At 58.7% G+C, this 27,968-nt stretch overlaps 3 protein-coding genes across 6 annotated transcripts; all 3 read right to left on the reverse strand.

Moving 5' to 3' along the window:
• Nucleotides 1–292: 292 nt before the first annotated feature.
• PITPNM1 (phosphatidylinositol transfer protein membrane associated 1) lies at nucleotides 293–12,996 on the reverse strand. 2 transcript variants are annotated; one of them, XM_061407142.1, is made up of 23 exons: nucleotides 12,661–12,996; nucleotides 10,967–11,181; nucleotides 10,760–10,881; nucleotides 10,332–10,556; nucleotides 8,324–8,650; nucleotides 8,138–8,233; nucleotides 7,949–8,056; nucleotides 7,183–7,244; nucleotides 6,841–7,097; nucleotides 6,327–6,516; nucleotides 6,117–6,224; nucleotides 5,709–5,866; nucleotides 5,419–5,624; nucleotides 4,769–4,939; nucleotides 3,965–4,129; nucleotides 3,559–3,707; nucleotides 3,289–3,399; nucleotides 2,753–2,869; nucleotides 2,352–2,500; nucleotides 2,099–2,248; nucleotides 1,824–2,007; nucleotides 1,390–1,518; nucleotides 293–784 (listed from the first exon to the last, which is right to left on the reverse strand). In XM_061407142.1, exons 1-23 carry the CDS (start codon nucleotides 12,736–12,738, stop codon nucleotides 521–523), a joined length of 3,741 nt encoding a protein of 1,246 aa, XP_061263126.1. In that variant the 5' UTR covers nucleotides 12,739–12,996; the 3' UTR covers nucleotides 293–520. The 2 variants fall into 2 exon arrangements, with proteins under 2 accessions (XP_061263126.1, XP_061263127.1); XM_061407143.1 differs by having other exon boundaries at nucleotides 10,967–11,048; nucleotides 12,661–12,994.
• Nucleotides 12,997–15,157: 2,161 nt separating this feature from the next.
• On the reverse strand, nucleotides 15,158–17,525 carry CDK2AP2 (cyclin dependent kinase 2 associated protein 2). 3 transcript variants are annotated; one of them, XM_061407185.1, is made up of 4 exons: nucleotides 16,829–17,525; nucleotides 16,416–16,516; nucleotides 16,195–16,327; nucleotides 15,158–15,689 (listed from the first exon to the last, which is right to left on the reverse strand). In XM_061407185.1, the coding sequence occupies exons 1-4, from the start codon at nucleotides 16,908–16,910 to the stop codon at nucleotides 15,622–15,624; spliced, it is 384 nt and encodes a 127-aa protein (XP_061263169.1). In that variant the 5' UTR covers nucleotides 16,911–17,525; the 3' UTR covers nucleotides 15,158–15,621. The 3 variants fall into 3 exon arrangements, with proteins under 3 accessions (XP_061263169.1, XP_061263171.1, XP_061263170.1); XM_061407187.1 differs by lacking the exon at nucleotides 16,829–17,525 and adding an exon at nucleotides 16,684–16,822; XM_061407186.1 differs by lacking the exon at nucleotides 16,829–17,525 and adding an exon at nucleotides 16,703–16,792.
• Nucleotides 17,526–23,692: 6,167 nt separating this feature from the next.
• Nucleotides 23,693–27,951, reverse strand: CABP2 (calcium binding protein 2). Its single transcript, XM_061407654.1, has 6 exons — nucleotides 27,673–27,951; nucleotides 27,086–27,116; nucleotides 26,110–26,244; nucleotides 25,306–25,415; nucleotides 25,059–25,206; nucleotides 23,693–23,941 (listed from the first exon to the last, which is right to left on the reverse strand). The coding sequence occupies exons 1-6, from the start codon at nucleotides 27,949–27,951 to the stop codon at nucleotides 23,916–23,918; spliced, it is 729 nt and encodes a 242-aa protein (XP_061263638.1). The 3' UTR covers nucleotides 23,693–23,915.
• Nucleotides 27,952–27,968: the final 17 nt, after the last annotated feature.

The following is a 27,968-nucleotide window of genomic DNA, read 5'->3' on the forward strand; positions in this document are numbered from 1 at the left end:
GCTCCCAGCGCAGCCCTCCCCATCGCCCCCCTCCCAACCCCCAATCTTACGGTCTCAGCTCATGCAGGCAGTGGTTCCAGTGAGAAGCCAAGTCTGGGCCCCTGGTAACTGAAAGGCCAGCCCAGGTGGGGAGGGGAAGGAGGCTGGCTCTCCAGGTCCCAATCTTGGCCCTGCCCTCTGACCTGCTGTCTGACCCCGGGCACATCCCGGCTCCTCTTTGCCCTTCAGCATCTCTGTTGAACTAGAAACTGTGAGCTGGGCTGCCCTGTGATGCCACGCCAGTGGGCAGTCAGGCGGGATGCAGGCGGTGTTTATTTCCGTGGAGTTACACGCGCTGGAAAAGCCTCTGGACCCTTGCTGCTCCCTCCTCCAGCCCCCAGGGCTGGGTCCCCCAGCATGAAAGGGAACTATCCCTGAGGGCAAACAGATGCAGGCCAGCCATGGGGCCGGGGGCCCAGCTTTCCACTGGGGCTCTTCGAGTGCATGAATAAATAACCCAAGTCCAGCCACAGTTGGAGCCTCACTCTTCGCTGTCCAGCTTGAGGCTGATGCTCCGCGCCTTGCCCCGAGCCAGGGTGGTGGGCGGCGTCCCAGGGCCCTCCCGCTCCGCCTGGCTGGGGCCCCTCGAGCGGAGCAGCTGGCTCTGCTTCCGAAGGAAGTCCACAGGGGCAGCCCCACCATAGCTGCTCTTGGCCAGGGCGGCCCTTGAGGGTCCCGAAGTGGCATGAGGGTGGGAGCCGGCCTCCAGCTGGCCCAGGTGGGCCACGTAGCCATCGGACAGGAACTGCGGGCAGAGTTGGGCAGGGTGAGGGGATGGCTGGTCTCGGGCCCACACACTGCCCTCACCTGCCCTTCCCAGGCTCTGGGCAGTGCTGGCTGCAGTACCAGGCTGGCACAGCCTGACCAAACCCCGCCGGGGAGCCTGCCCCTCTCTGGGCCTCGTCCTGAGTTTCCTCATCTGTAAAATGGGATTTTGGAGGGAAGTAACAGCAGCTAACGTTTAGCAGGCACTTGCTTTGTGCCCAGCCCAGTGCTCGCTGACAGGCAGTAAATCACCGGCTTTTCGTGACAGCTGCGGAGATCCATTCTACAGACAGGAAAGTGAGGCTCAGAAAGGTCAAGGCTTGTGCCCAGAACCATGCCAGCGTGGAACAAGCACCCAAGGTCTTGCTCATACTCCAGCTTGAGTTACCCGTTCTGGCCTGTCCGGCAGCTTCCAGCTGCTCGTGACCTCCCAGATCCTAGGAGAAGCCCAAGTTCCCCAAAGCCGGCCAGCCTGTTCACAGCCTCCCTCCTAGGTGCTTCTTAACGCACGAGTGGTCCTCACGGCACAGCCTCAGGCTCCCATGTTCCAACTGGCTTGCAGCCCCACCTTCACTCGGGCCTCACCTGGCACTGCGCCTGCAGCTTCCTCACGGCACGGCCCACGATGTAGGTCTGGCTTGGGGGCAGGCCCAGCGCTGCATACACGGCCACGTCTTTGGGGGACCCGTAGGCGGCCACGAAGTTCAGTTCCACCTGTGGCCGGAGAGGCCAATCAGGAGCCCAGGGACGGGGGAGAGGGAGCGGGGCGGGAGACAGAGGGTGGGGTTTGGTGGGCGTTCAGTGCTGAAGGGTTAGGGGCGGGGCCGCTTAGTCTCCATCACCAGGTCTGGCTGGGGGGTGGGACTAGCCGGATCTCCCTAGTTGGCCCCAAGGACTCTAGACACCCTTGCGGGGATGTGCGGTCTGTTAGGCTGGGAGCCAGGGCCATACGGGTGGGAACAAACGGGCCTCCTCTCGGGGCAATCACGGGGTTCGGGGGCCCTCCCCAACCACCACACCTCCTGCACCAGGCTCTGCAGGAACATCGCCTTCTGACGCAGTGGGTCGTGAGTGAGACCATCGCAGAAGGAGACGACGCCGTGGGGGAAGTTGTGCTGCGACAGCCAGGCCACCACGCGGTGCTTCTGCATATCAGGACGGCCCGTCACGTACACGATCAGGTAGCCCGCGTCCTGCCAGTGTCTGCAGGGAGGGGCGGCGGTCAGCCCCGCGCACCAGGAGTGGGGACCAGTCCTCACAGCGAGTGGGGAAGAGAAGGGGCAGCCGCTCCTACCTGACCACGTCCACGGCGCCGGCGCGCACCTTGGGGTCGCTGCCCATGATGGACACACTGGCGGTGAAGGAGCCGTCGATGCTGAAGACCACGGCCTCAGTGCCGCGGGCCACCACCGTTAGGCAGCATTCGGCGTAGGTGTGGTCGCCCCTACGGCCCGGGCGGGGGTGGGGGTGGGTTGCTGTGTGAGCGGCGTGGGGGCGGGGCCCACGGGAGCCCCGCCCCGCAGAGGCCGGGCCCGCACCACGCTCACCTGACTACCATGCGCACCGGGTAAACGCCGACACCCAGCGCACGCTCCAGGGGCACCGGGAAGGTGAGACGGCCAGAGCTGTTGGTGACCTCGGTGCCAAAGTGGATCCACTTGCCCGACAGTGGCTGCGTCATGATGTAGATGTCCACCTAGCAGGGAGAGAGGGTCAGAGGGTCCCCCTGAGCGGAGCGGAGGGAGGGGGGAACCCCTGAGCGGCGTGGAGCTGAGCGGAAGAGGGCTGAGGCTGAGGCGGGGGAAGGAGGACGGGGTTGGGGGCTCAACCTGCCAGGACCCGGAGCTGTCCAGGGAACAGGAGGCGGGACCAGGGAGCTCCCGCTTAGGGCCAGGTCAGCCCGAGGAGGGGGCTGGTCTACATGGGACTGAGGCCTCTGTGTCCTAACCTTCTCTCCCGTGAGCGTGACCACATCCAAGGGTCCATACATGAAGCGCCCATTCAGCACCTGGGGGCGGCCCTCGCACACCACCGTGTCGCTCGCCCGGTGGTTGGAGGTGACGTTCTGGCGGGAGGAGACAGTGTGAGCCCACGGCCAGGAGATGACAGGGAGGCGGGAAGAGCTGGTGAGGGGGACCCGCGCCCAGACGTGTGTGCGCGCTGCCTGGAGGAGGCGGGCCAGCTCGCTCCGAGAGAGGGGCGAGGCCCGATGGGTGGGCGCTCCTGCTGACCCCAATCAGAGGTCCTGGGGGTCCTCTGTGCGGACTGCGGTTCCAAGGGGCGGAGGCAATATAGACCCTGTGCAGAGGCTGAGAGGGGCGAGACGAGCGCCAACCTGACTTGGTGGAGGAGGCGGGGAAGAGGGAGGGGAGGAGACTTGGTGGTACCTGGGGCGGGGCCGAGGCAGGAGGAGGTGGAACCTGAGAGGGGCTTAGGGGCGGAGATCCCAGGGAGACTTGAGGTCCCTAGCGGCAGGGCACGTACCCGAATCTTGACTTGGGTGCGTTTGCGCTGCCACTTCTCCCTGGGGAAGGCCGGGCTGTAGATGGACGGCTCCTCGCACTCGGTCAGGTGTGGCCGCTCCTTCTCGATCACCTGCGGGGAATGGGCCCCAGCGAGGCCACATGAAGCGGGGGGGTGGGGGGGGGGCGGGGGAAGAGTCCCTGGGGTTGCCCCTCCCCCAGCTCCGGCTCCCTATCCTTGCCCGCTTCCCCACCGCACCCCCCCCCCCCAACCCCGCATCCCTGGGCCCACCTGTCGCAGGATGAAGGCCACCACGTCGGCCGATTCCCAGTAGCTGGCGTGGAAGAGGTGGGGCAGCGTGACGGTGGGGAAGGCGGTGAGCGCCTCCGGGCAGTACAGCGAGTAGTCAATCCGCTTGGTCCCCCACCAGCGCTCCAGGACTGCTTGGCCGCGGTGGGCAGTGAGTCAGGGGTGGCCTCTCACCCCAGGCCCACCTGTCTGGCCTCTAGGGCTCTTCCCTCCCTCTCTTCCACCAGCCCTGCTCTTTGCCGAGTCCAGAGTTGGGTGCCGGGGCCCCCTCGTTCCAGAGCAAAGGCTCTGGGACAAGGGTGTTTCTGCTGGGCTTCAGCGGTGGAACAAGTATCCGCACCCCCACCACTGCCCCTCACCCCCAGGCGGGGTGGCTGGCCTGACTTACTCTTAACCACTTCACTAGTGGTGCTGGGGGCAGTTGGCTGGGCTGGCGGGTCACCGCCCAACTCATTGCCCTTCCAGAAAGCACCACTGGCAGACGTGGGTGTTGAGGGCACCAACATCTCCAGCTCCTCCAGAAAGAGGCCTGAGTGGGTCTGCAGAGTGTCGGCTGTGGGTGGAGGGCAGCCTCAGTGGTGGGCTGGGCCAGGCCACCCTCCTGTCTTTCTACTGGGGTTCCAGGACTGCTTCGCCCCACATCTCCCCCATCTCCACTGCCAGCCTTCCCTGGTCAGGTCTTGGCTGAGGCTGAATTGCCCCAACATGTGGGTGGATGTGAAAGGTGGGGGCATTCTCCCCTGTTAGCAGCATTCCTGCCAGAATGCCTGCCACCATCACTCCAATTCAGGCCCGCTTGTCTCATGGGGCCAGATGGGTACTCACTTAAATGCATGTGTACACAACTCACATCAGGACGTGACCTCAAGTGCCCATGGAGACACAGTGCATCCCTAGACCCGGATACAGCACCCCTTCACCCCCCGCCCCAGTGGCGAGTGGCTGCTTTCGATGTCACTGCCTCTCTTCTTTAGTCCAGTTACCACCACTGCCCCCAGCTTCTGGGCAGAGGGTCTTGGGGATCCAGACTGCCCAAGGGGCCAGGGGACGGCTCCTGGTCCTGGGAGTGGTGACCTGAGAGAGTACCAATGATGCGGGAACTGCCTCTTGGTTGGGGGAGGGGGGCCTATCTGCATCCCTCACTGTTGGGGCCCTTCTCCTCCTCTTCCCTGTATTTTGGTTGGGTGCATACCCAGCAGCAGAGATGAGCCATCTCCCAGAGGGAACTTCTGGTAGCGGGGCACCGCCAGGGGAGCGATGGCCTGGAACTTGGGGGCCAGCAGGGGCTCAAGGCGGGAGGCACAGGGGTCGGCTGCATGGAAGAGGTTGTAGATCTGCTCGCAGGCTGGCCGCATCTGGGCCACTGGTACCCAGAAGATAAAGGAGAGAGGGGGTTCAGCTGGGCATTCTGGGAGGTAGGGGTGGTGGGGAGCAGCTCCCTGACATGCTGGGTGACACTGAAACAGCGCTTCCCAGACTGTACTCCCTGGGAGGTCCCCGGGGTCCTGCTTAAAAGTGAGACAGGTCTCTTGGCTAACAAGGGATCACAGCCTTCGATTTGCTGATGCTCGGGATGAAGCATTCCCTAGGCCTGTTGGACCCCTTCTCAGGAAGGGCATCTGGGCGTACGAGTTCCTCCTGGTGCATGCTGGGAAACGTGGCCCTGGCAAGTCCCTTCTTTCTGGGCCTCAGGTTCCCCCTCTCTAGCCAAGAAACTTAATTTTTACAGTGGGGAATGGCATAAATGCTCGAATTTCCGGTGAGAGGGAGAGGTTGGAGGAGCTAAGGGGAGGGGCAGATGGAGGAGGAGGCGTGCCCCCCACTTGCACCCCAAGGGCTCACCCTCCAACGTGGGCATCACGGTTTTGCGCAGAGCCAGCACCAGGCCAAGCGGGGAGCCAAAGAGGAAGAAGCCGGAGACCTTGAAGTCAAGGCGGGCGGCACAGGGGGCACTGTCGGGAGCCTCAGAGGTGGCAGTGGGTGGGCAGGAGGCTGTGCTCGCCCGCCGGGGCTCCCCGGAGGAGGTGGCTGGGGGGGCTGTCTGCAGGCTGCGTGCGGAGGTGGCTGTCAGAGCTGCCACCTCTGCAGCCCAGCACAAGCCCAGTTTGGGGTTGATGGGGTGGGAATGTCACCTGTTTTGAGAGCCCTCGGGCTCGGGACCGGCCATGTCGCTGGGGGTGCGCTGGGTGGGCAGGGCAGAGGGTTCTGGGCTGGCCCGGCCCAGCCCCTCAGCCCCCTCTGCCAGGGGATCCCTCATTGGGCCTGCCTCCGGGGAGAGCAGCTCATTGTTCTAGAAGAAGCAGGAGACAGAAACATCCTTAGGACTGGAGACAATTGATTTCTACTTATTTGGAAGTGAGGAAGGAGGCATGGGGGTTGGGCAGGGACTTAGAGCCAGCAAGCAGAGCCCCAGAGGGGATGGACAGAGGCAGCAAGGAACAGGCTGGAGAGAGGTCAGATTCCTGGGGCAGAGAACTAGAGCAGGGGAGTCTCCCCACCACCCCGGCTCCTCCGGTGGAGGCGGGTCCAGCCACACTAACCATACTTCCACGGCGGCTGCTGCTCCGGCTCCCAGTGCCCACACTGGCACTGTGGCAGAGCGCATCAAAGCCCAGGATTCCGCCGACGCCGTCCCCGATCAGCACCACCTGGGGGAGAGGGCAGCGTGGTCAGGAGGGGCTGCAGCAGGGGCAGGAGGGTGGGGGAGGCTCAGCCGGCAAGTTCCCCCCGGACAACCCCTAACCCCTGACCTGCCCGCAGAAGCCGGCGCCCTCAGAGGAGCGCAGGAAGGCCGCATAGGCCTGGTTGGTGCGGGCGATGACTGTGGCCACGGCGCCCTGGTATCGGGATGATGAGGTGGCCAGCAGCGGCAGGGCGGCCAGGGGAATGTGGTCCTGGGAGCGGGACAGGCTGTCACCATCATGGCTATAGGGGCTCAGGCTGCAGGAGGAGGGGCGGAATGAATGGGCGGGGCTTCCAGGCCTACCCCTGCCCCCTCGAAGTCCCCCTGACCTGTTAGCAAGTCCCAGCACCACGGGGGCTTTGTGGGGTCCACCAGTATCCCAGAGGGCTCTGTGATGGAGCCATAGACTAGAAACTGAGGACAGCTGGGCGGGTGACTGGCCCAGGTGTCTGGCTTCCTGGCCTCTCCCCCCACCGCCCCGCCCCATGGGGGCCTCTCTGGTTCCAGGAGCCTCCAGGTGGCTGTCCACACCTCGGGGACCCTGTGTGTCCACCCCCGCTTTCCACCCCCTAGACCAGTACTTGGAGACGAGGGCATAAGCAGCCGCGCAGATGGGTGGGCAGGGCACCAGGCGCAGCGCCACGTGGCCCAGGGCCTCGGGAAAGTGGACGCGGGTGACGGCCTCGAAGGCTAGGCTCAGTGTCTGCACGTCCGCCCGCTTGGAGTCGGCATCTCCCGGGCCCGAGTCTAGGATGCTGCCACTGTGCAGGACGAGGAAGAGGGCGTGGACCTCGCACGTCTCCGCCCCCAGCTCCCCAGCGCTGTCTCCATCTGGGCCCTGCAGGGGGCACAGTGTGACGTCAGAGCGGTGGCTGGTGGGTGGCCAGGCAGAACTAAGGCTCGGGGTGGCCGGCCATACTCACTTCCGAGTCCCTGGGTGCCCGGGCCCCGTCCCCCAGGTCTTTGGTGCCCTCAGTTCCAGGGTCTATGGGAGGGGGAGAGCCAGGGAGAGAGACTGAGGGCTCTGTGGGGATGCCCTCACCTGGCACTTCAGGTGCCCCCGCTCGCTGTCTGCCTGGGCACTACCCCCTGCCCCCATCTCCCTCAGACGTGCCCCTCTCACCCGACTCCCCCAGGTCATTTCACACTTCTAGACCTTAGCACAGGCCAGCCAGTCCCTGCTGTTCCCAGAGACACCTCTCCTCACAATGCCCGTTTGCCTGGAAGATTCCTTCCGATCCTGCCCTGTCCCATGTGGTAGCCACGAGCCACATGTGCCTGTTTAAGTTGAAGTGAATTAAATTACTGTGCAAAATTTAGGTCCCCAGTCACACTCACCACATTTCAACAACTTGAGAGTCACATGTGGCTAGTGACGAGTACCCTTCCAGCATCTCAGAAAGTTCTTTTGGACACAGCTGGTCTAATCCTTCAAAATCTATACTTCCTGCATGAAGACTTCCCGGCCTCCAAATGAATTCCTCCATTCTTTGTTCTGTCTTTTTACATTCCAACCATCCATCCACCCATCCACCCATTATCCACTCATCATTCATCTGTGTATTTAAAGAGCACCCTTTCTGGGTTGACATTCATCTTAGTCCCCGTTACGTTTAGGAATGAGTAGTTCTCTGAGTCCCCACCACTTAGGGGGTGCGGGTGGCCGGTGACGGGATAGGGGACCTTTACCTGGTGTCCCCTCAGCATCCATGGGGGAGGCAAAGGCGTCGATGAAGTCGTTGGAGTTCCACTTGGTCATCTCCTTGGGGAAGACCTCGTCACTGTCCGAGAAGCCTTCTGAAGGGACCAGGGACTGTGTCATGGGGCGGTAGGCACTGCTCAGGGCCCCCCCGCCCCCGGCAGGGCTGGGGTGCTGACCGTGGGCATCAAAGAACTCCTCCTCGGAGCTGTTCTCAGAGTCCCGGGCGATGTTCTGCATGCGCCACTCAGACAAAGTCTGGGGAGACACGCCCCCTGCAGGGCCACGCGGGCCTCAGCCTGGGCGTCCGGCCAAGGGCCGTGCTCCCCGACACCCCACCACCGGTCCCCATGCCCCAGCCTCACCCCCATGCTGGGATGAGTAGGAGGAACGGGAGGATGAAGACCACTGCTTGCTGAAGCTGGCATCGGGGGAGGCATCGGGGCCTGGAGGGGCCTCGGGCCCATCGGGGGTGCCGGCGTGGCTGGCCCCGGCCCGGGCCTCAGAGCTCGGCTTCCCTGGGGGCTGGGCCTCGGGGCCCTCGCTGCCTGTGTTGCACTTGGCCATGCGCTGTGCCAGCATGCGGGCAGTCTCCTCCTCTAGTGCCCGGATGTCAGCCATGCTCAGCTCTGTCCACTCGTCCTGCCAGCACCAGGCCTGTCGGTGGGCCCGCAGCATCACCCGGCGCAGACCTGTAGGTGCCCAGACATCAAAGCCATGCCCTCCCCACCCCCTGTGTCCCTGCCCTGCATACCAAGCCCTTGAATTCCCTTGAATTCGGGTAATGGCTCCCTTAGGCACACCACCCACCCAGAGCTGCAAAGTAGGGAAGGGTGAGTGCTGTCCAGGCGATGGCAGTGGGAAGTGGGGCATTTTTCTTCCTGTCCTACCTACCTCCCTGCCCACAGCCTCTTTTGTCCCTCCAGACACCCCAACTCTTAGCTCTGAGCTCACCCCGACACCCCAGGAAGCTGGGAGCAATGTTTGTTCTTGATCTTTCAGCTGGCTTCCTGCTGACTTCATCAGAGGAGTCAACAATTAAGGCGTTAACAGTTAATGAAATTGTTGATGGTTAATGAAGGTGTTAATAGTTAATGGAAGTGTTGGCACTTAATGAAGCAAAAACACGATACCCATTCTGGGATATTTTCATCTTAAGCAGAGGAGTAAAGTTAGAAACCTCAGTATCTAGGAAATAAAGTAATAATGATTGAATTATAAACTTTTGGAAGGAAATGCATTAGAATCTTAATAATGGTTATATGTGGGTGATTTTCACTTGCTTTTTTTTGGCTGTACCACATGGTGAAATTGAAAGTGAAAGTTAGTCACTCAGTCGTGTCCGACTCTTTGTGACCCCGTGGACTGTAGCCCATCAGGCTCCTCTGTCAATGGAATTCTCCAGGCAAGAATTCTGGAGTGGGTTGCCATTTCCTTCTTCAATGGTATGTGGGATCTTAGTTCCCTGATCAGGGATCAAACCCAAGCCTCCTGCGTAGGAAGTGCAGAGTCTTAACCACTGGACCTCCAGGAAGGCCCCTAATCTCATTTGTGCTTTTTGGACTTTTTCCAAATTTAGGATAAAGAGCCTGCATTATTACTCTCTGAGCTAAATTTCCTCATGTGGAATCATAATAGTCTTTACCTTGAGAGGTGTGGGGGGTGTGAAAGATATCTTGCATGGGAAGTGATTAGCAGAGGATTTGGCATCTTGTGATCAATATCAGCTTTTGCTATCAGGCCCAACCTTTTCCTCATTTACAAAAGGGACAACTAAGGAAGCAGCTCCCTGGAGGGGAGAGTCCATGAGAGTCCGTGGTGGAGTGGAACCCAGGTCCCTGCGGGCCCCCGTCCTTCTTCCTGTGGGGAGCCCAGCATTAGACCTGGGAGGTGGGGCAGGGCTAAGCCACGGGAGTATGACCTAGGGCCTGCTGGAGACCAGAGCAGGAGGATGGAACTCAGAGCTGGGGTGGGAGGGACTCTGACAGCACCCAGCTTCGGCCTGCACTCCACAGCATGTTGCCAGTTACAGCTGGTGACCCTCCTGAGAGTCTCTAAGCCTCGCTTGACCCACAGAACATTGGCGTCTTAGAATTTTAATGGATGAGCAGATGCATCTCTGAGTGTCTGAACCGGCATGAACCTCAGAGATTATGTTGCCAGCTTCTTGCCCTTCTGACTCTTCCCTGTACCTCAAGGCAGGCTCCCCCAACCCCAGTTAGGCTGCGCTGCTCCCCCCTGCCCCAGCACCCACCCTATCAAATGGAAAGGATGGTTTTATGTTTCTGTGTCCCCGGCAGACTGGGAGCATTCCTGGCTCAAACACGCGGCCTGGTGCATGCTAAGTGGAACCGCCCAGGACAGGGTGCTCACCGACGTCATGGATGAACTGCTCGATCTTGGCCTGCATGCCCCAGTAGCGGAACTCGACCTTGCACAGCTTGTAAGCGCACATGAGGGGCCCGGTCTGGGCTGCTGTGCGCGCCCAGTCATCAGCCAGCGGTCCTCGGCCTGTCTTGGCCGAGCGGTACAGCCGGGGGTCCTCTTCTGCTTTGTACTCGCCTGGGGCCACAGCATCCCGCACGATGTCGATGGTATCTGGGGGGGTTCCGACAGCCCTGAGCAACACCAGCCCCCTCCAGCCCCTGCTACTCCTCCCCCACCTCGGGATTGGGAGGGCAGCTTTTCACGCACAGAAAGCCGAGGCCAGGAACTGAGCCTGGGACTTGTCAGAGGCCACCTCTCCAGGTGGCAGGTGGTCTGAGAGGGGCTTTGGGGTCATTACTGGCTGTAGGTCTCACCCAAGATGCGCTGTCTCCGCTCAGCTCCACTCAGGTTGAAGACATTGGGCTGCTGCCCCCCATCGGGCAGGTAATAGGTCTCAATTTCAATGGAGAATTTCTCCACAAAGGGGCAGGTGTACCTGGGCAGAGGGCAGGGGTGAGGGTCACTGCTGGGCCCACCAGGGCGCTTCCCCTCCTGGCCCCTGACCCACCCCACCCACTCACCGGGTTCGGGTGTAGGGATAAGCATTCCAGGATTCCTCCTCCACCTGCAGGGCAGCCTTGGGCAGCAGTGCCCGGAACCAGCCTGGGATGTGGGAGCCCACGTGGTATACCTTGTGCGTGTACTGTCCACTGCCACCCGGCCCATCTGCGTAGGGCCGGTTGGCCAGGATCTCCACGCCACTGCCCTCACCACTCGACTCCTCTCGGCTCTTTTTCTGCAGCCCAGGGCAAGAGGAGGATGGGCAGCTCAGCCCTAACTCCGCTCCTGGGATGGGCTCCCCAGTTAGGCCTGGTCCCTGGCGCAGCTCTGAGGCCCGAGTCCCAGCCTTTCTAGGTCTCTGAAATCCCACTCTGCTCCCTTATAGCTACTGGGGTCAGGATTATAGCCTCTGACCCGTCCCCTCTGGGGTTCTGCAAGCAAAGACTTGTTCAGTCATTCAAGTATTTGCTGTCTGCTCTATTTCAGGCACTGTCTGGGCTTATATTCACTGGGATCTGGTGATGTACAGAGTAAAGACCCCTGCCTGCCCTTGTGGAACTGTACACTCCAGCGGAGGGAGACACAGTAGACAGAAAACAGAAAAAAAGCATCTTAGAGGGTTCTAAGTGCCATGGTAAAAAGAAAGCATAGACTAGGGTTAGGTGGATAGAGTTGGGGGTTGCAGTTTTGATAGGATGGGCAGGAAAGGCCTCACTGAAAAGATAACATGACCCTGATTTGAAGATGACTTGGGGGGGAAAGGAGGGTGCTGGGCAGATATGGGGTGGGGTGGGGGGTGTACTTCAAGCAGAGAGAGAGCCCGTGTAAGCTCCTAAGGGGGACAAGCTGCATGCCCTGCCAGCAAGGCGCCAGGGTGGGCAGGCTGGAAGAATCAGGAGAGTAAAAGGGATCCCTGCCTTTCTAGGACCCCAACACCAGCTCCTGCCACACCCCTCCTAGTTGGAGAGCACTAAGATCCTGTCCTTATGTAGCTCAGGAGTTTGAACATGGCCCACCCAACCCTCTGAGGCCAGATCCCAGCCCTCTTGCCTGCTCAGATTCTGGTCCCACATTTCAGGGGACTCCTCTGGAATGGGCACCGGCCTCCTCCCCTCCCCGGGCGCCTGCCCTGGCTCACACTTCTCCGCCCAAGCCTGGCTCCCTACCTGCTTCCTCTCAGCCTAGACCTCACCCTCTGGGTTCCCTGCCTGCTCCTCTGACAGTCTCCGGCCCTGAGCCTCAGCCCATCTCCCTGACCGCTGGGGGTGGCCAGGTTCCTTCATCCTCTGGGAAACCTCTCCTAGTCTTTCTCTACCCCCTGGGATCCCTCCTCACTTTCTGGCCCCCACTCTTGCCTCCTCATGCGCTCCTCTCCCTACCCCCAGAGGATTACAGGTTCTAAGGAGGATTAAAGGAGATCAGATGGGGGCTGAGCGTTCAGCAGGGGCTGGGCACTCAGGGTGGGGAGGCACCACCAAGCCCTTCCGTCCCTCTTCGCACAGTCCTTAACCACCCCACCCCTCCCCCACACCCGACTGGGGACGGGCTCTCTTCTGCTCTGGCCTGAGCCCTCCCAAGCCCCGGGGCTGGACTGGAGGGGGATTGAGCTGGGCCCGGCCCCTTGTCCCAGGTGTGGCCTGCGCGCTCCTGCGGATACCCAGCATGAAGCATGCCCCCATCCCCTCCTCGGCCTCCTACTTGCCACCGCCCTCACCTGGATCATGTAGAGCTGGGCCACCTGGTACTCGTCCAGGCTCATGGGCAGCAGGATGTGGTACTCCTTGATGAGCATCCTGAAAGCGCTCGGCCAACCGCGCGCGGCCTCCGCGGCTCCTGGCGCAGGGCACCGCGCGGCCGTCAGTGCGGGGCGGCGGCGCGCGGCCCCGAGCCCTGCGCGCGGGCCGAGGGGCTCAGGCCCGGGGACCCCATGCCTGGGCTCGCTACAGGGCAGGCAGCGGCGAGCCCAGCTCTGCAGCCAGCGCCGCGGGGGGCCGGGAGCCGCCGCGAAGCTGAGCGCTGACCTCTTTTCCGCGCAGCCCCCACCCCCCACCCGCCCATCGCCATGGCAACCGCGCGCTGACGCGGGCCCCCAGGAGCCGCGGGAGGTGGCCGGCGGGCTGGCGGGCCAGCCTTGCTTCTCCGGCCGCGGCGGCGTCCTAAGCCCCTCGGAACAGCATCCTTTGGGGACCCGCCCCTGGGAACCCTGGGGCCCCTCCTTCCGGGCCGCCTTCCACCACCGGCCCCTCGGGGCCCGCCCCCTGCATCCCTTTCCCCGAGTCGGTCCGTGTCCCCCACTCCTGGACATCCACTTAGAACCTTGTCCCCCGCGTGTCTCTCCGCGGAGCAGCCCCGGGCGCCCCCCGCCCCCCGCCCCCGAAACTACCTTCAAAGACTAGATAACACCTCCGCCCCGAGACCTGTCTTCCCCACCCTGACGGGCAGCCCAGGCCCCAGCTCCCCTTTCCCCGCATCGTTCCTGGCCCCCAGGCACTCGTCTATGCAGCTGCCTCATCCTCCTCCAGGGCTGATCACTGTTCAGGCTCAGGCTAGAAGTACCCTACGGGCCCCCGCCCTGCAAGCCCTGCTCCGTCCACCTGCGCCCCGACTTCGCTGCCGCCGAACTCCCACCTCGCACCCACTGAGCAAGCGAGAGGCCCCCACTTCCCTCTGCTCCCCGGCGTCCCCGTCCCCCGCCGTGCTCTTTATCGGCCCGCCCGCCAACGTCCCGGCTCACCTCTAGTCTAGGGTGGACGCCCCTCACCCGGTACGGGCGGGGGCCTACGGGCCGCGGGTCGGAGCCCCGAGCGCCCCCAGCCCCGGCCGCGGATTCCAGCAGTGGCCGGACCCTCTGGAGGCGCAGCGCGGGCCCATGGCCCCGACCTTCCTCCCGGTCTGCCCGCCGGCACCCCTCCGGTCCCTCCCCGCCGACCGCCGCGTCACTGCGGCCGCCCCGCCCCCTTCCTGGGAGCGCGGCCCTCCCCACGCCGGCGGGGTCTGGGCCGCCCCGCCCGCGGCGGCGGAGGGCGGCCCCAACCTTCCTTCCTTCCCCACGGCGGTGGGGGAAGAGGCCCTTCTCCAAATGCTGGCGCTGCTTAGTTCGGCCGTGTTCTTTGGGATCCCCAGACACTCTGGGATCCTTCCTCCACCCTGGCCCGGCCCTCCAGTGTGCTATGGAAATATGACAAGAGTCCCATCCCCAACTTCTCCGGCCCTGGGAACCCGGGGCCCAGGGTGGGGGAAGCGCCTCCCCGTCCCAAGTCTGGCCAGCGGCTGGTCTCTGACATCCCTGGCCTAGCCGGTGGGGTTCCGGTGTCCCAGACCGCCAGGTCATTCAGAGGGCTGCAGTCACTTTCACTTCCAGTCTTGGGGCTCCTCCCGGAACGGGGCCCCAGCGCTTTCCCCACCTGTATCTTCCGGGTTCGTAAGTCTGGCCAATGGCGCCAAGACCGTGGGCAAAGGCTGCCAGGGCCTAGGGCTGGGCTCTTGGGACCGCACCCAGTTGGCTAGAGGGCACTGGGACGGTGCAGGGCGGCGTGGCGCAGGGTCTCACCCACACTGGGGAAACCAGTTCTCTCTCGACTCTTTCTCAGGTCCTGGGGGTTGGGAAGCAGCCTGGCTCCCTTTCTTTCTTCTTAGGGCTCAGAGATAGGGTGTACTCCGAGCCCCAGGGCTGATTCCAAGCTTAGGATGTTAGGGTGTTAAGGCATGCGAGGGTGGGGCTTAAGTGAACTGGCATTTCTACCCTCCAGGCACCTTTAGTCCAGAGAAAGAACCCTCTAGGCTCAGGCTGGAGACAGAGCCCTCCAGCTGTGGAAGCAGCCCAGGCCTTGTGCTGCCCCCTGGTGGCATCTTGTGAAGGAGGGCAGGGCATTCAGCTATTGGAGTTCAACTCTTTCCACAAACAGCTGGCAGGCTGAGGGCCAGGGAAGGGCAGGGTCCCACTCAAGGTCAATGGGCAGTGGAGGCAAGGCGAAGCTGGGTTTGGCGGGCCTCCCTCCCACTCACTGTACCCGACCATCTCCCTCCGAGTCTCTGCTTTCCCTTTCTTCGTGGCCCACCCAGGCTTAGAAGCACCAGGCTCAGAGAACTATGAACTGTGGGCTTCTCTGGTGGTCCAGTGGTTAAGATGCCATGCTTCCAGTGCAGGGGCATGGGTCCGCAGTGCACGGATAAAAATAAATAAGTAAAATAAAATAAAAAAGACTCCGAGCTGAGAGAACAACTCCAAATTATATTTTATTTATATAAAAGGGTGTATTTAGCAAAAGACACACTGAGAAAAGAGTTGTTATGGCCCAGGAGAAAAGGCAGGGAGGCCATGGGCCTTCTGAGGCCCTGCTGGGGGAGAAGGGCTCTGGGCAAAGTGGATAAAAGTCCTGGGTAAGTGCTGAGTGGTGGAGGCCACAGAAAGGAGACAGCTCCAGTTGGATCAACACTGTTGGCAGGTCATGGGTGAGACTCACAGTGACCTCGCTGCTAACTCTTTCGGGGGGTTCCAGTTAGTGCTGCCGACTGGAGTTAAGAGCCACCCCACTGGTTCCTGGAGGGTACCCACCAAAGGACACAGGACAGGAAGCCCAGGACGGGAAGTGCAACTCGGGGTGAAGGCCAGGGAGAAGCAGGTGCTCTGCAGTGGCCAGGAAAGGTCCAGAAGCTGAGGTGGAGTCGGGTCCTGTTACGTGCGGGCGTTCCGCTCTGTCTCTGCCAGGCACTCTCTGACGAGGGCCCGGGCATGGATGATGCCTGGGGTGGGCATGGGCAAGTAACATACAGGATCTCAGCGACCCTCCACAGTCGCAGGTCTGCCCTCCAGAGGAAGACCCCTCCCTCACACCCCGTTTCCTTTCAGTGAAAGGGACTATAATCTAATGAGGGACTCGATGACATTAGAGGTTTAGACGTTAACCAGCAAATTTACCCCGCTGAAATACAGCGTTGGATGGCATCACCAACTCAATGGACATGAGTCTGAGTAAACTCCAGGAGTTGGTGATGGACAGGGAAGCCTGGTGTGCTGCAGTCCATGGGGTCGCAAAGAGTTGGACACAACTGAGCGGTTGAACTGACTGACTGAAATACAAATTCCCTGGTCCTTCCTTAGAAACTGACTCAATTTCAGTTCAGTTCCAACACGTCTCTGGATAGTGATCCTTGCCCTCGTCTAGGCTTGGTTCAGGCGGCCTCCAGAAGTCTTTCCTTCCCTACCTCGTGAAGAGTTGTTCAGTGTTTGCCTCCTGGCCTCACTCACCTCTCTTCAGGCGTTCCATGGCGCTCTTGCTGCCAGCATAGGTGGGCCGGATCTCTTTGCCCATCTCTTCTATGACAGACAGCAGGTCGGTGTAAGTGCTCTGGGAGCCCTGGGCTCCAGGTGGTTTCATTGCCTGCGTCAAAAGAGAACAGGGCAGTGAGTTCAGGCCAACAGGGCACCTCCAGTCCTTATCCCACGGGCAGTCCCTCAGCTCCGCTCACCTGCACATAGCCCATGGAGGGAGGCCCAAAGTCATTAAACAGTGGTCTGAAAGGGCCAGCGGCTCCCGGCACAGAGCCCGATGGTGATGGGACACTTCCAGCTGCAAGAGGAGCGAGTAAGCGGTCAGCGCGGGTCAGGAGCGCCTCCTCCCGGCGCTCCAAGCCTCGGACTAGATTCGCCCCGATTCCCTCCAAAGGCACGCTCCATTCCAGGCCGCTAAACTTCAGGACAAGCCCCCTCCCGCTGCGCTCAGCCAACAACCCTTACGCGACCACGCCCACTTTACAGGCCAGCAAACTGAGGCTCGGCGAGGACAGGCGGCGGGCCTAGCACACTGCAGAACTCGGGCCGTCTTCTCTTCGGAGACCTTGACCGCCCGGGCAGGCAAGCAGGGATGGAGCTGGGTCCTCACCTGTCGGGACCGGGGTGCCGGGCCCAGGCGTGCTGGAGCCGGGGGTGCTGCTGGGGGCGGGGGCGATGGGCTTGTAGGACATCCCCAACTCCTGGGTGCGGCGGACGCCGGCCGGCCGCTCCTCCCGGGTTGGCTGCCTGGCCTCTGAGTCGCACTCTGATTGGCAGGCCGGCAGCACGCCCCTGGTAAATAGAGCTCGGGCCGGAAGGGCGGGCGGGCACGAACGATCCTTCACTCCCGATTGGCGCGTGGAGATGTCACTCGGCCCTCCTCATAGGCAGAGACCGGCCCCAACAGGCCGCAACCGCTGCTGATTGGCCTCCGCCTTCCGGACCTCGCACCTGTCTGCTTCGGATTGGGCGGTGGCCGACACCCTCCACAATTGGAGAGTTCGCGGCCCGGGGCCGGCGCGCTTTCAATCCGATTAGTCCTCAAGCCTAAGGGGCGGGGCTTCGGCAGCCTGAGAGCTGGGTCTGGTCCGCCGCGGTTCGCGCCGAGCTGGGTTCCCCGGCGCGGGTGCCGCCCTCGCACCTCACTCACGTTGCTTTGTACGTCAGCGTCCCGCTGCCCCGTCCCGGTTCGGCTGGGCTGTGGCCGCCGCTGCCGTCACCGCCGCGGCGCGCGCGCGCGCGCCTGTCCTCCGCTCTGGGTGCCGGAGGACGCAGGGCTTTGACGTTCCCAGCCCCGCGCCCCACCCTGTGCGCTTTTACGTCACCTTTCACCGGTTCCACAACCTGTCCCCGATTCGCGCATGCGCCCTCCCCGAGGCCTCCCCCACATGTTCCCATGGCAACGGGTCCTGCACCTACGCGGGTAATGCGCCTCTCCCTTCCAATTGCCTGGACTTCGGGTCTAGGTTCGTGTAAGGTCCAAGGGCGACTTCAAAGACTCCTCAGCCTGCCTCTCCCCGCCCCGCAACCCCACCAAATCCCCATGCCGGTGACTCATAATGACAATCGCAGGAACAGCTCACCTTGAATACTTAAACTGTGTGTCGGGCCCTGTACCATGGACCGTCCTGGATCATGGACTACAGCACCATCTGGGGTCAGACTGATGGTTGGAAGCTTAAATCACGTCCGCTAGCTGTTTGGCCTTGGGCAAGTCACTTCAATAGGCCTCAGTTTCCCCGTCTGTAAAATGAAGACATTCAGTTCAGTTCAGTTCAGTAGCTCAGTCGTGTCCGACTCTTTGCAACCCCATGGACTGCAGCATGCCAGGCCTCCCTGTCACATCGCCAACTCCCAGAGTTTAGTCAAACTCATGTCCATTGAGTCGGTGATGCCATCCAACCATCTCATCCTCTGTTGTCCCCTTCTCCTGCTTTCAATCTTCCCCAGCATCAGGGTCTTTTCCAACGAGTCAGTTCTTCGAATCAGGTGGCCAAAGTATTGGAGTTTCAGCTTCAGCATCAGTCCTGCCAATGAATATTCAGGACTGATTTCCTTTAGGATGGACTGGTTGGATTTCCTTGCAGTCCAAGACACTCATAGGGTTGTTGTGGGGATTAAATGAATATTCATAAAGTGTCTACTGTTTCATTTCCTTTTTCCTATCCATATCTCCACTCAGATCCCTCCCCTCAAATCTCATTCCTCACAACCCTGGATCTCCTCCAAACATTAACCTTTTTCCTGAGACTCTTCCTCCTCCTCAAAATCTCATGTCCCTCCCCACCCCACCCCCACCCCCGCCAGCTCTGTAGATTTTTTTCATGCCGAGGACATTGTTTATTCATTCAACAAACATTTTCTCACTCCATCCTCCATCTCAGGCCTTGTGCTGGACACTGATGGAAATGAACTAGTCATGGTTTCTGTCCTCAAGGAGATCCTAGTCTCAAAGAGAGACAGACAGGGAAGTAAAGCCACACAATAGAGTAAGACAGTGTGGATTCCTGGGGCAAGGAATTCCAGAGGGATAATTCCTCTGGAATTCAGAGTAAGGGTCCAGCCTTGTGACATCACAGAAGGCTTCCCAGTAGAGGTGACTTTCAATAGGTGAGTCAACAAAGAAACTGATGTTTTTATACAATGGACTCTTATTCAGCAATAAAAGGAAATTATCTACTCAGAAAAAGATACAGACATATTGCTAAGTGAAAGAAGTCAGTCTGAAAAAGACACATGCAGTATGATGCCAATGATATGACATTCTGGAAAAGGAGACTTATACAGAAGGTAAACAAGGTACTGGTTGCCAGGAGTTGGTGAGGGGTAAAACTGAGTAGGTAAAGCATAATCTGGAAATTGGAAATGAGTGGAGCCCATAAGAACACAGACAAAAAGCACTGCACCCTCGTTGATGATGTGGTTTCCCATGGGAGTATGGGCTAACAATTCTCGATGTTGGAATGAGAAGTTACAGGTAAGTGAGGAGGAGGAGGACGCTAGAATGATCCATGTGGTAATGGACCGGAGTTGGAGATACCAATAGGAACTCATGTTTAGCTTGATATAAGTACAGTTGGTTATATGCAGAAATACTTAAAATGTTTTATATCCACAAGTTGGTGTACATATATACATCCTCATTCTATTAGAGTGCCTAGAAGCAACTTAACAGCCAGATCTTGGTTTCAAATACCATTCTCCAATAAAATGAAGCAGAGTTCCTTGGAGAAATGGCTGACTCTAGGACTGGGACCCGAAATATGCAAGATAATTCTGGAACAGCTAGTAGTGCCAGAAAGTAAGAAAACGCTAAAACAAAACTCAAAACTCCCAAACCCAAGCCCCTACAGTGATGGGGGTATGTCAGAGGGGCACAGGAGCCAAATGAAAGAGCTCTCAATGGCCAAAGGTGGAGCACTTTGAGCAAGAAAATTGATAAAATAGTACTGGATTATAACTTGTATAAAATATATATTGATATAAAAAATAGTGAGCAAATAAATGGAGAAAAGACAAATCGACCTTTAATAGGATTGGATGTAATAGGAGAAAGGAAATGAAATGAGTAATTTTACAGCACAGAAACCTGACAGAAACACTACTCTCAGCCAAGTGATCAACGTCAGAATCAATGATGATGTCATGTTGATAATATGGATAGTATATGTTGGGATGAGGACGCCATTCTTTTTTAAATATTTATTTGGCTGTGCTGAGTCTCAGTTGCAGCATGTGGAATCTAGTTCCCTGACCAGGGCAATTGAATCCCGGCCCCCTGCCCTGGGAGCGCAGAGTCTTAGCCACTGGACCACCAGGGAAGTCCCAAGAACCCCATTCTAACTGTGGTAAAAACAAGCAAATCCCAATTTAGGGACATTCTATAAAAATACCTGACTGGTATTCCTTAAAACTGACAAGATAATTAAAAAAGAAAATTCTGTAAAACCATCACAACCAAGAGCACCCTAAAAAGACATGATTTCTAATGTAAATGGTGTCCTGGAAAGCACTCTGGAACAGAACAAGGGAAGAAGAGATGAAATCTGCATAAAATGTGGTCTTTAATAATAATGCATCACTATTAGTTAATTGGGCTTCCCTGTGGGCACAGACCGTAAAGAATCTACCTGTGATGTGGGAGATCCAGGTTCAATCCCTGGGTTGGGAAGATCCCCTGGAGAAGGGAATAGCTACCCACTCCAGTATCCTGGCCTGGAGAATTCCATGGACTGTATAGTCAGTGTGGTCTCAAAGAGTCGAACACAACTGAGCAACTTTCACTTTCACAAGTGTTCTTGCCTTGAGAATTCCATGGACAGAGGAGCCTGGTGTGCTACATAGTCCATGGCCTCGCAAAGAATCAGACACGCCTGAGCGACTTTCACTTCACTTCGCTCACAGTTCATGAGCAGTGTCAGAAGTACCATTCTAATGTAAGATGTTACTAGAGTGTTGTGGTTCATTCTGTGTGTCGATCTGACTGGGTCATGGGGGTGCCCGGGCCGTAGGTCCAACATTATTTTGGAGTGTCTTGAGGGAGCGTCTGGATGAGATGCATTGAATCTGAGTACTAAGTAAAGTGAATGGGTCTTCCCAGTGTGGGCTGAAGATCTGAATGGAAAAAAAAGGCTGAGTGAGGGAGGAGTTTTGCCTGCCTGACCTTTGAGCAGGGTCACCAGGCTTTTGCTCTCAGACTGGAACTTCCCACATCAACTTTTCTGGTTTTGGGGCCTCTGGGCTCGGACTGGAACTATATCACCAGGTCTCCCATATCACTAGCTTGCTGACTACAGATCTGAGGATGGCTCAGTGCCCATAATTGCCTGAGCCGATTCCTTAATAATAAATATCTTTACACTGACACATCTCTTATTGGTTCTGTTTCTCTGGAGAGCCTTGACTAACACATGGGAGAAACTGGATGTGAGGTATTCAGGAGCTCCCTGTCCTGTCTTCAGTATAATTCTGTAAACCGGGAACTACTCTTAAATAAGTGGATTAACATCCTTATCGGGGTGATGGTTACCTGGCTGCATATGCATGCAAAAACTCACTGAACTGTACACTCATCCATGTTACTGAATGTACATTATACCTCAACTATTAAAAGTGAAACTGAGACTTCTCTGGTGGTCCAGAGGTTAAGAATCTGCCTTCCAGTTCCAGGGACACAGGCTTGATCCCTGGTCGGGAACAAAGATCCCGCACGCTGCAGGCCAACTCAGCCTGAGCACTGCATCCACTGAACTTGCACGCTCTGGAGCCCATGCTCTGCAATGAGAGATGCCCCACATGCTGCTGCAAAGACGCTGCTGCTGCTGCTGCTGCTGCTGAGTCACTTCAGTGGTGTCCGACTCTGTGCGACCCCAGAGACAGCAGCCCACCAGGCTCCCCCGTCCCTGGGATTCTCCAGGCAAGAACACTGGAGTGGGTTGCCATTTCCTTCTCCAACGCATGAAAGTGAAAAGTGAAAGTGAAGTCGCTCAGTCGTGTCCGACTCCTAGCGACCCCATGGACTACAGCCCACCAGGCTCCTCCAGCCATGGGATTTGCCAGGCAAGAGTACTGGAGTGGGGTGCCATCACCGTCTTCACTGCAAAGACCCAGTGCAGCCAAAATTAAAAATAAATAAATACAGTGAACTTAACGTAAAAATCTCAACTGACAGCTTCTCTTGGAAAACCAGGAGATCCTGTAGCTCTAGCCTATTCCAACTGGCAGCAGCCAGTGGAGCTGGAGGGCAGGTGCCCCCTTTCGACGGGGGAGGGGTTCTTGGCTCCACATGGTTGCCGCCTGCTTATTGGTCTTTCTAGCCCTGGTCCCTGCTCCAGCTGTGTCTGCTTGGAACTTCTGGGCTAACAGCCTTTTTGGGGTGGGAGGGCGTGTGGGGGATTTAGGGGAGCTGTGGGCACTGCTGATGCCAGCAGATACACGGCAGCCAATTAAAACCTCCCCACCAACCGTCCCCCCTCCCCAGTTCCAACCATAGCACCTACCAAGCTGGGGCCAGTGGGAGGCTGACCTTGAGCAGGGTCTGCTCTTCCCCTGGCCCATGTCCATCATTCTCCCCAGCCCCTGCAGAGGGGACAGATTTCTTCTCTGGCAGTAATGCCATCTGTGCGTGTCGGTGGAGGGTAGGGGGAAGGAGGGTGGACCATGGCTCCCAGACAAGCTGCAACTCCCCCCTCATCCCCAAGCCTGCCAGACTGGCAGAAGAGATCACCTAATTGGGGATTAAGGATTAATTGTGATCTGCCAGGCAAGTGGTGCTGAGGCTGCTGCAGCCAGCCCTGGCACCTCGGTGTCCAAGCTCCAGACCGAGCAAGGTGCTGGTGGCTGCCTGCCTGATCTGTCTCAAGGCCATCTTGTTGGCACAATCACTGAAAGCTCCTCCCCTTTCTGGGCCTAGAGGTCAAGTTCATCCTTCCTCCCAGCAGGTGGGAACGGTGGCTGGTCATGCAGGGCTAGAAGAGGCCTCAGCCTGTCCAGGGTCCACTCCGACCTGAAGGCTCCCTTTCTGGTTGGCACTGTGACTCTACAGTCCCCAGGCCTAGCTGAAGTCCCCCTGATGCTTCTTCCTAACATGTGTGACTGTATGCCAGTTCCTCATCCTCATGGAGCCTTCCAGCGCCAGGCACAGGGACTGGATCATCCCAGGGGGCAATGGGGGGCCATGGCCAGTTTCTGGATAGGAGTGTGACAAAACACAAATGGCATTTTAGAAAGAAAAATCTGGCAGCACGTGCTGCACGGCCGGGAGCAGGGAGAGGACAGTGGAGCTGGGAGAACTCCCGCACATTGCTGGGACCTGGCTCCCAGGTCCCTCGATATGGAAAGTGGGGCTATGAAGACCATGGCAGGGCTGGAGTGAGGAGCTGTATCATTTGGTTTCCTGGGAGGCAAACACCAAGGTGAAGTTCGGAATGTGAAAAAGAGGAAGTATGATAAAGAAGGATTGGGCAGAGAGTTGCTGATTCGGGGCTGACCTGACCACACCTCGGCTAAACTAGAGCGGGGAGCTTGGAACAGAGCCCACTTGTGTGCGTGGTCAGTGGCTGCAGGCTCCGGGGAAGAGTGAGGTGTGTGCCCAAAGGCTGAGATATATCCTGAAGGGGCCTGTCAGCTCCCTCACCCCCTGCAGCCCACCAGCAAGTTCTTTCTTGCAGGGAGCTCTGAGCTGCGCCCCTCTAAGAGGAAATGGGAAGGAGCTTGGGAGAAGCCCTTAGGCACATGGTCTTCGGTTGTAACCTTGGATCCAGAAGAGCACTTCACAGGGTGAGGGGCCACCATGCACCCACCTCTGGGAGAAACAGGTTGGGTTTACTCATCTGGGAACATTTCCCAGTACTTGCTCTGGGCTGGCTGCAGGATCTAGGGAGGGCCCCTTACCCACCCAAAGTTCACAATCGAGAGGACTTCACTTTGAGGGCCAGATAACTGCAGGATGAACAAGTGAGCAGTGGAACCTGTGTCCCCAGCTCGAACATGCTTTATTGTCAGAGAAACAGAGCTGGGCAAGGGGGCTTGGTGGAGGAGGGGGGTGGAGGTGTTGCAGGCAAGGGCTGCGCACACTGGCCAGGGCAGAGAGAAGAGGGGGAGGGGTCCAAGCTGGAGGTGAGGGGCTCCAAGAACACACTGGCAGGCAGTGGCTCTGGTCCCAAGTCCTGTCTGCTGCTTCCAGCTTCTGTGCAGGCTCAGCGAGACATCATTCGCACAAACTCTGCCAGGACAAAGCCAACATTTCAGTCTGCTCTCTGGACCTCGATACCCTGGAGTGAGGCGAAGATACTGGCTTCGAGGTGGGAGGGGGTGTGGTCAAGGGCAGGACCTGCAACGGAGTCCCCTGAATTTGGTGGAGAAGAGGGGCTTTGTCTTATGGGGGAAAAAAAATCTTGTAACTGAACCTACTTTCCTCTTTGCTTTGGCTGCTAGGAAGCTCGCGAACACTTTTGGGCCTACCTTGGAGAATTTCTACACACTGACTTTCCTTATGTGTGTTAGTCACTCAGTCGCGTCTGACTCTTTGTGACCCTATGAACTGTAACCCGCCAGACTCCTCTGTCCATGGACTACTCCAAGCAAGAATACTGGAGTGGGTAGCCATTGCCTTCTCCAGGGGATCTTCTTGACCCAGGGATTGAACCTTGGTTTCCTGCATTGCAGGCAGATTCTTTACCATCTGAGCCACCAAGGAAGCCCTGACTTTCTGTGAAAGTGAAAGTTTCTCAGTTGTGTTTGGCTCTTTTCGACCCCATGGACTATACAGTCCATGGAATTCTCCAGGCCAGAATACTGGAGTGGGTAGCCTTTCCCTTCTCCAGGGGATCTTCCCAACCCACGGATCGAACCCAGGTCGCCTGCATTGTAGGCGGATTTTTTTTACCAGCTGAGCCACAACGGAAGCCCAAGAATACTGGAGTGGGTAGTCTGTCCCTTCTCCCGCAGATCTTCCGGACCCCAGGAATCAAACTGGGGTCTCCTGCATTGCGGGTGGATTCTTTACCAGCTGAGCTATGAGGGAAGACTTTACTTTCCTTGGCTTCCTTTTATTATTTAACCCTTGTTTTCCCTCTGTTGGGAAGGGGTAGGCTTCCTGGATCTAGACGCTGGCTCCATCCACTTCTTTTGCTAAGCACCCTCGCTTCCCTAAGAACCGACTTTCTCCTCCTTGTGGGGTTAAGCCTGGCTTCCTCCCAGGTTCTCCTGATGGTTAGCCGGCAGAGGAGATAGGTGTGCTTAGCACAGAGCCTGGCACACACACAGCGCTTGAGGCTCTTCCTCTGTGAAAACTCGCGCAGGGTCCGCGGTGCTGAGCGTGGGGGAGCGGTGGGCTGTACCTTCGAAGTCCACCAGGCCGTCCCCGTTGAGGTCAATGTCGCGGAGGATCTCGTCCACCTCCCGCTGGCTGAGCCGCTCTCCCAGCAGGGCCTTCAGGGCCGCCCGGAGCTCACCCAGGCTGATGCAGCCGTCCCCGTTGGTGTCGAACTGCGGCGACACCGGGTCACGAACCAGTCATTCATTCGCGCGGCCCCGCCCTCACCGCCGACACGCAGGCCCCGCCCGCCCCGGCCCCGGGGACCCCACCTCCCGGAAGGCGTCCCGCAGCTCCCGGACGCCGATCATGTCCGCGGTCTCCGCTAGCAGCTTGGGGCCCATCAGCTCCACAAAGTCTTCAAAGTCCACCTTCCCGCCACCTGGGGGCCACGCCCAGAAGAGACCCGGAACCATCAGAGACCCCTGCCCAGCCCTGGCCTCCTCCGCCCTCCCCTCCTGGCCTGTGTCCCTCTCCCCGCCCCACTGAATGGGCCTTTCCCTCCCTCTGGGTCTCCTAGGCTGTGTCTCCTGCTGGCTTCCCTTAATTTTCCTGAAGAGCTCAGTTGGGCTCAAGTTCCTGACTCCAGTGACCTGGCTGTGTGACCTTAGGCAAGTCACGGGGACCTTTCAGAGACTGTGGCTGAGTGCTAAGTCGCTTCAGTTGTGTCCAACTCTTTGTGACCCCATGGACTGCAGCCCGCCAGTCTCCTCTGTCCATGGGATTTCCCAGACAAGAGTACTGGAGTGGGGTTGCTATTTTCTTCTCCAGAGGATCTTCCCAACCTAGGGTTTGAACCCCGGTCTCTTAAGTCTGCTCCGTTGATAGGCAGTTTCTTTACCACTAGCGGAGACTGTTGCCTCATCTAAAAAGTGGGCATGCTAGCCCTTGACCCACCCACCTCACGGGGGATGGTGAGATCTCTGGAGGCAGAGAGCTTGCCGTGAGAACGACCAAAATCCCAGGTTCTGGGAGCCAACCTGTGTAGCCACCTCGGTTCCCTGAGCTGCCCAGCTGCCCTGACCGTGGTCATGGCCACTGGAGAACTGGGGGTGGGACAGGTCTCAGGCACATACTGATTTGCTGGGAGATCTCGATGAGCTCCATCTCGGTGGGCATGTAGCCCAGTGTCCGCATGCAGGCCCCAAGCTCCTGGTAGCCGATGTAGCCGTCCCGGTCTCTGTCAAACTCCTGGAAGGCGGCCTGCAGCTCTGCCAGGCAGGGCGGGGTCAGGCCTTTCCGCATGTCCCCTGGGACCCCAGCCTGGATTAGACCTTCTCACCTTGGTCCTGTCATGTCCTGCTTTCTAAACAGTTGTTTCTCTTTGCTACCCCAGGGTCTTTGCAAATGTCATTCCTTTCATTCACTCTGCAAATATTTAAGGGACATCTGCTCTGTGCCAAGCGCTACTCTCGGTACTGCAGATGTGGCAGTGAAGAAAGAAAAAGATGAAGGAGAGAAAGAGAGAGGGAGGGGAAGAAAGAGAGAAAGGGAGAAAGAAAAGAAGGAAGGAAGAGAGGAAGGAAAGAAAGAAAGGAGAGAGTGAAGGAGGTGAGAAAGAAAGAGAAAGGAAAAAACAGTCCTTGACCTCATGGAGCTCACATTCTGGAACATTCTTGGTCTTTATGCCACCTATTCAAGGAGGTCTTCCCTCTCAATTCAGTCCCCTCTGGCTCTTCGGATCACTTCCTTGAGAGTGCATAGCACCATTTGTACTGGCAGTTGACCTGTTGACATCTCTCTCCAGAGGACACAGTCCAGATCTATCTGGTTGGCCACGTTTCCCAGTACTCAGAACTGGGCCAGGCCCACAGTGGGCACCCAGGAAGTGTTCGCTGGATGAATAAAAGGGGGACCATGTCCCGCTGGGCAAATAGAAGCAGGAAACTGACAGCTTGGGGTTCTCTCAACCCCACCCTGCTCAGTCTGGTCCCCATCTTCCCGCTTGGATCCCCTCCAGCCTGCTTGCTCCCAGGTCCTCCTGGAGACTGCTCAGACCCCCACCCAGTGCCCCCCACTCTGGAAACTATAGTTCTTTCCCCAAGCCTTTACCTTCAATCTCCTCTGGCCGCAGCTCCCGGTCCTGAGGGAAGACAGAAGGGTTAAGAATTCCCTGGAAAACCCCCTAGGTACCTGCACCTCCTCTTTCTTGTTCTCTGGGGCCCCCCACTCAGCCCCACAACATGCAGGCACTCCTTCCCTCCCACCATTCATGCTGATGGGCTGGGCATCTGGGCCCCCCTTCCTGTCCCCTGTGCCCCGCTCCTGGAGCTCCATTAGCCAGAGGTGGAGCTGGGGTTGGGCAGACCCTCCGGCTTGGCCATGTCTCTCTTGTTCTCTCTATTCCTCTTTGGGGGCCCTGTCTCTTCCCTGCCCATCCCCTTGGTGGCTCCTGTCTCCGCTGTTTCTCTGAGGCACTCTCTGCCCCCCTCTTCTCTCTTTCCTGGCCTGTTTCCCCAGGTCCCCCCCCCGTTTTGATCTTATGTCTGTTTCTCCATGCCTCTCTGTCCCCCACATTCCTAGATCTGTGAGCCTTTGCTCTGAGATCCCCACTCAGTCCTCTCCCCCCCACTCAAGGAGAGGCAAGACGTGGGGGCAAGGGTAGGGACCGGAGGCAGGCAGGTGGTGGCCGTACATACGAGCTGGGTGGCGGCGATGCTGGGCCGCAGAAAGATGCAGGCGGGCCCCACCACGCTGCTGAGCACGGAGTAGCCCTGGACGCCCGGCCCAGGGGCCCCCGGCTCCTCGGGACTGGGGCTGGGGCCCAGGCCATGGCGGGACCCCCCTGGGGGGGAGCCAGGCCACTGCCAGCGGTCCTGCAGCAGAGCCAGCCATGAGCTGGGGCAGTGACCCCTCTCCACCCTCACTTGCCAGCCTCTCCCGTTGTTAGAACCCAGCACAGGACAGTGGAACCTCATCATCAACACTCTCGACG

This window comes from Bos javanicus, chromosome 29 (assembly GCF_032452875.1).
Source record: "Bos javanicus breed banteng chromosome 29, ARS-OSU_banteng_1.0, whole genome shotgun sequence".
Classification (NCBI taxonomy): domain Eukaryota; kingdom Metazoa; phylum Chordata; class Mammalia; order Artiodactyla; family Bovidae; genus Bos; species Bos javanicus.

Coding starts and splice junctions, on each gene's coding strand:
- PITPNM1 (XM_061407142.1), bottom strand. CDS start 12,738: ATGCTCATCAAGGAGTACCACATCCTGCTGCCCATGAGCCTGGACGAG. Junction 8,651..10,331: donor GCAGTTCATCCATGACGTCG/GTGAGCACCCTG, acceptor GGGCACCTACAG/GTCTGCGCCGGGTGATGCTG. Junction 6,517..6,840: donor GCTTATGCCCTCGTCTCCAA/GTACTGGTCTAG, acceptor CTCCTCCTGCAG/CCTGAGCCCCTATAGCCATG.
- CDK2AP2 (XM_061407185.1), bottom strand. CDS start 16,910: ATGTCCTACAAGCCCATCGCCCCCGCCCCCAGCAGCACCCCCGGCTCC. Junction 16,328..16,415: donor CCTCCATGGGCTATGTGCAG/GTGAGCGGAGCT, acceptor CTTTTGACGCAG/GCAATGAAACCACCTGGAGC. Junction 15,690..16,194: donor CATGGAACGCCTGAAGAGAG/GTGAGTGAGGCC, acceptor TGCCCACCCCAG/GCATCATCCATGCCCGGGCC.
- CABP2 (XM_061407654.1), bottom strand. CDS start 27,951: ATGAGGTTCCACTGTCCTGTGCTGGGTTCTAACAACGGGAGAGGCTGG. Junction 26,245..27,085: donor GCGGCCAGAGGAGATTGAAG/GTAAAGGCTTGG, acceptor CCTGCCTGGCAG/AGCTGCAGGCCGCCTTCCAG. Junction 25,207..25,305: donor TGCGGGACGCCTTCCGGGAG/GTGGGGTCCCCG, acceptor GTGTCGCCGCAG/TTCGACACCAACGGGGACGG.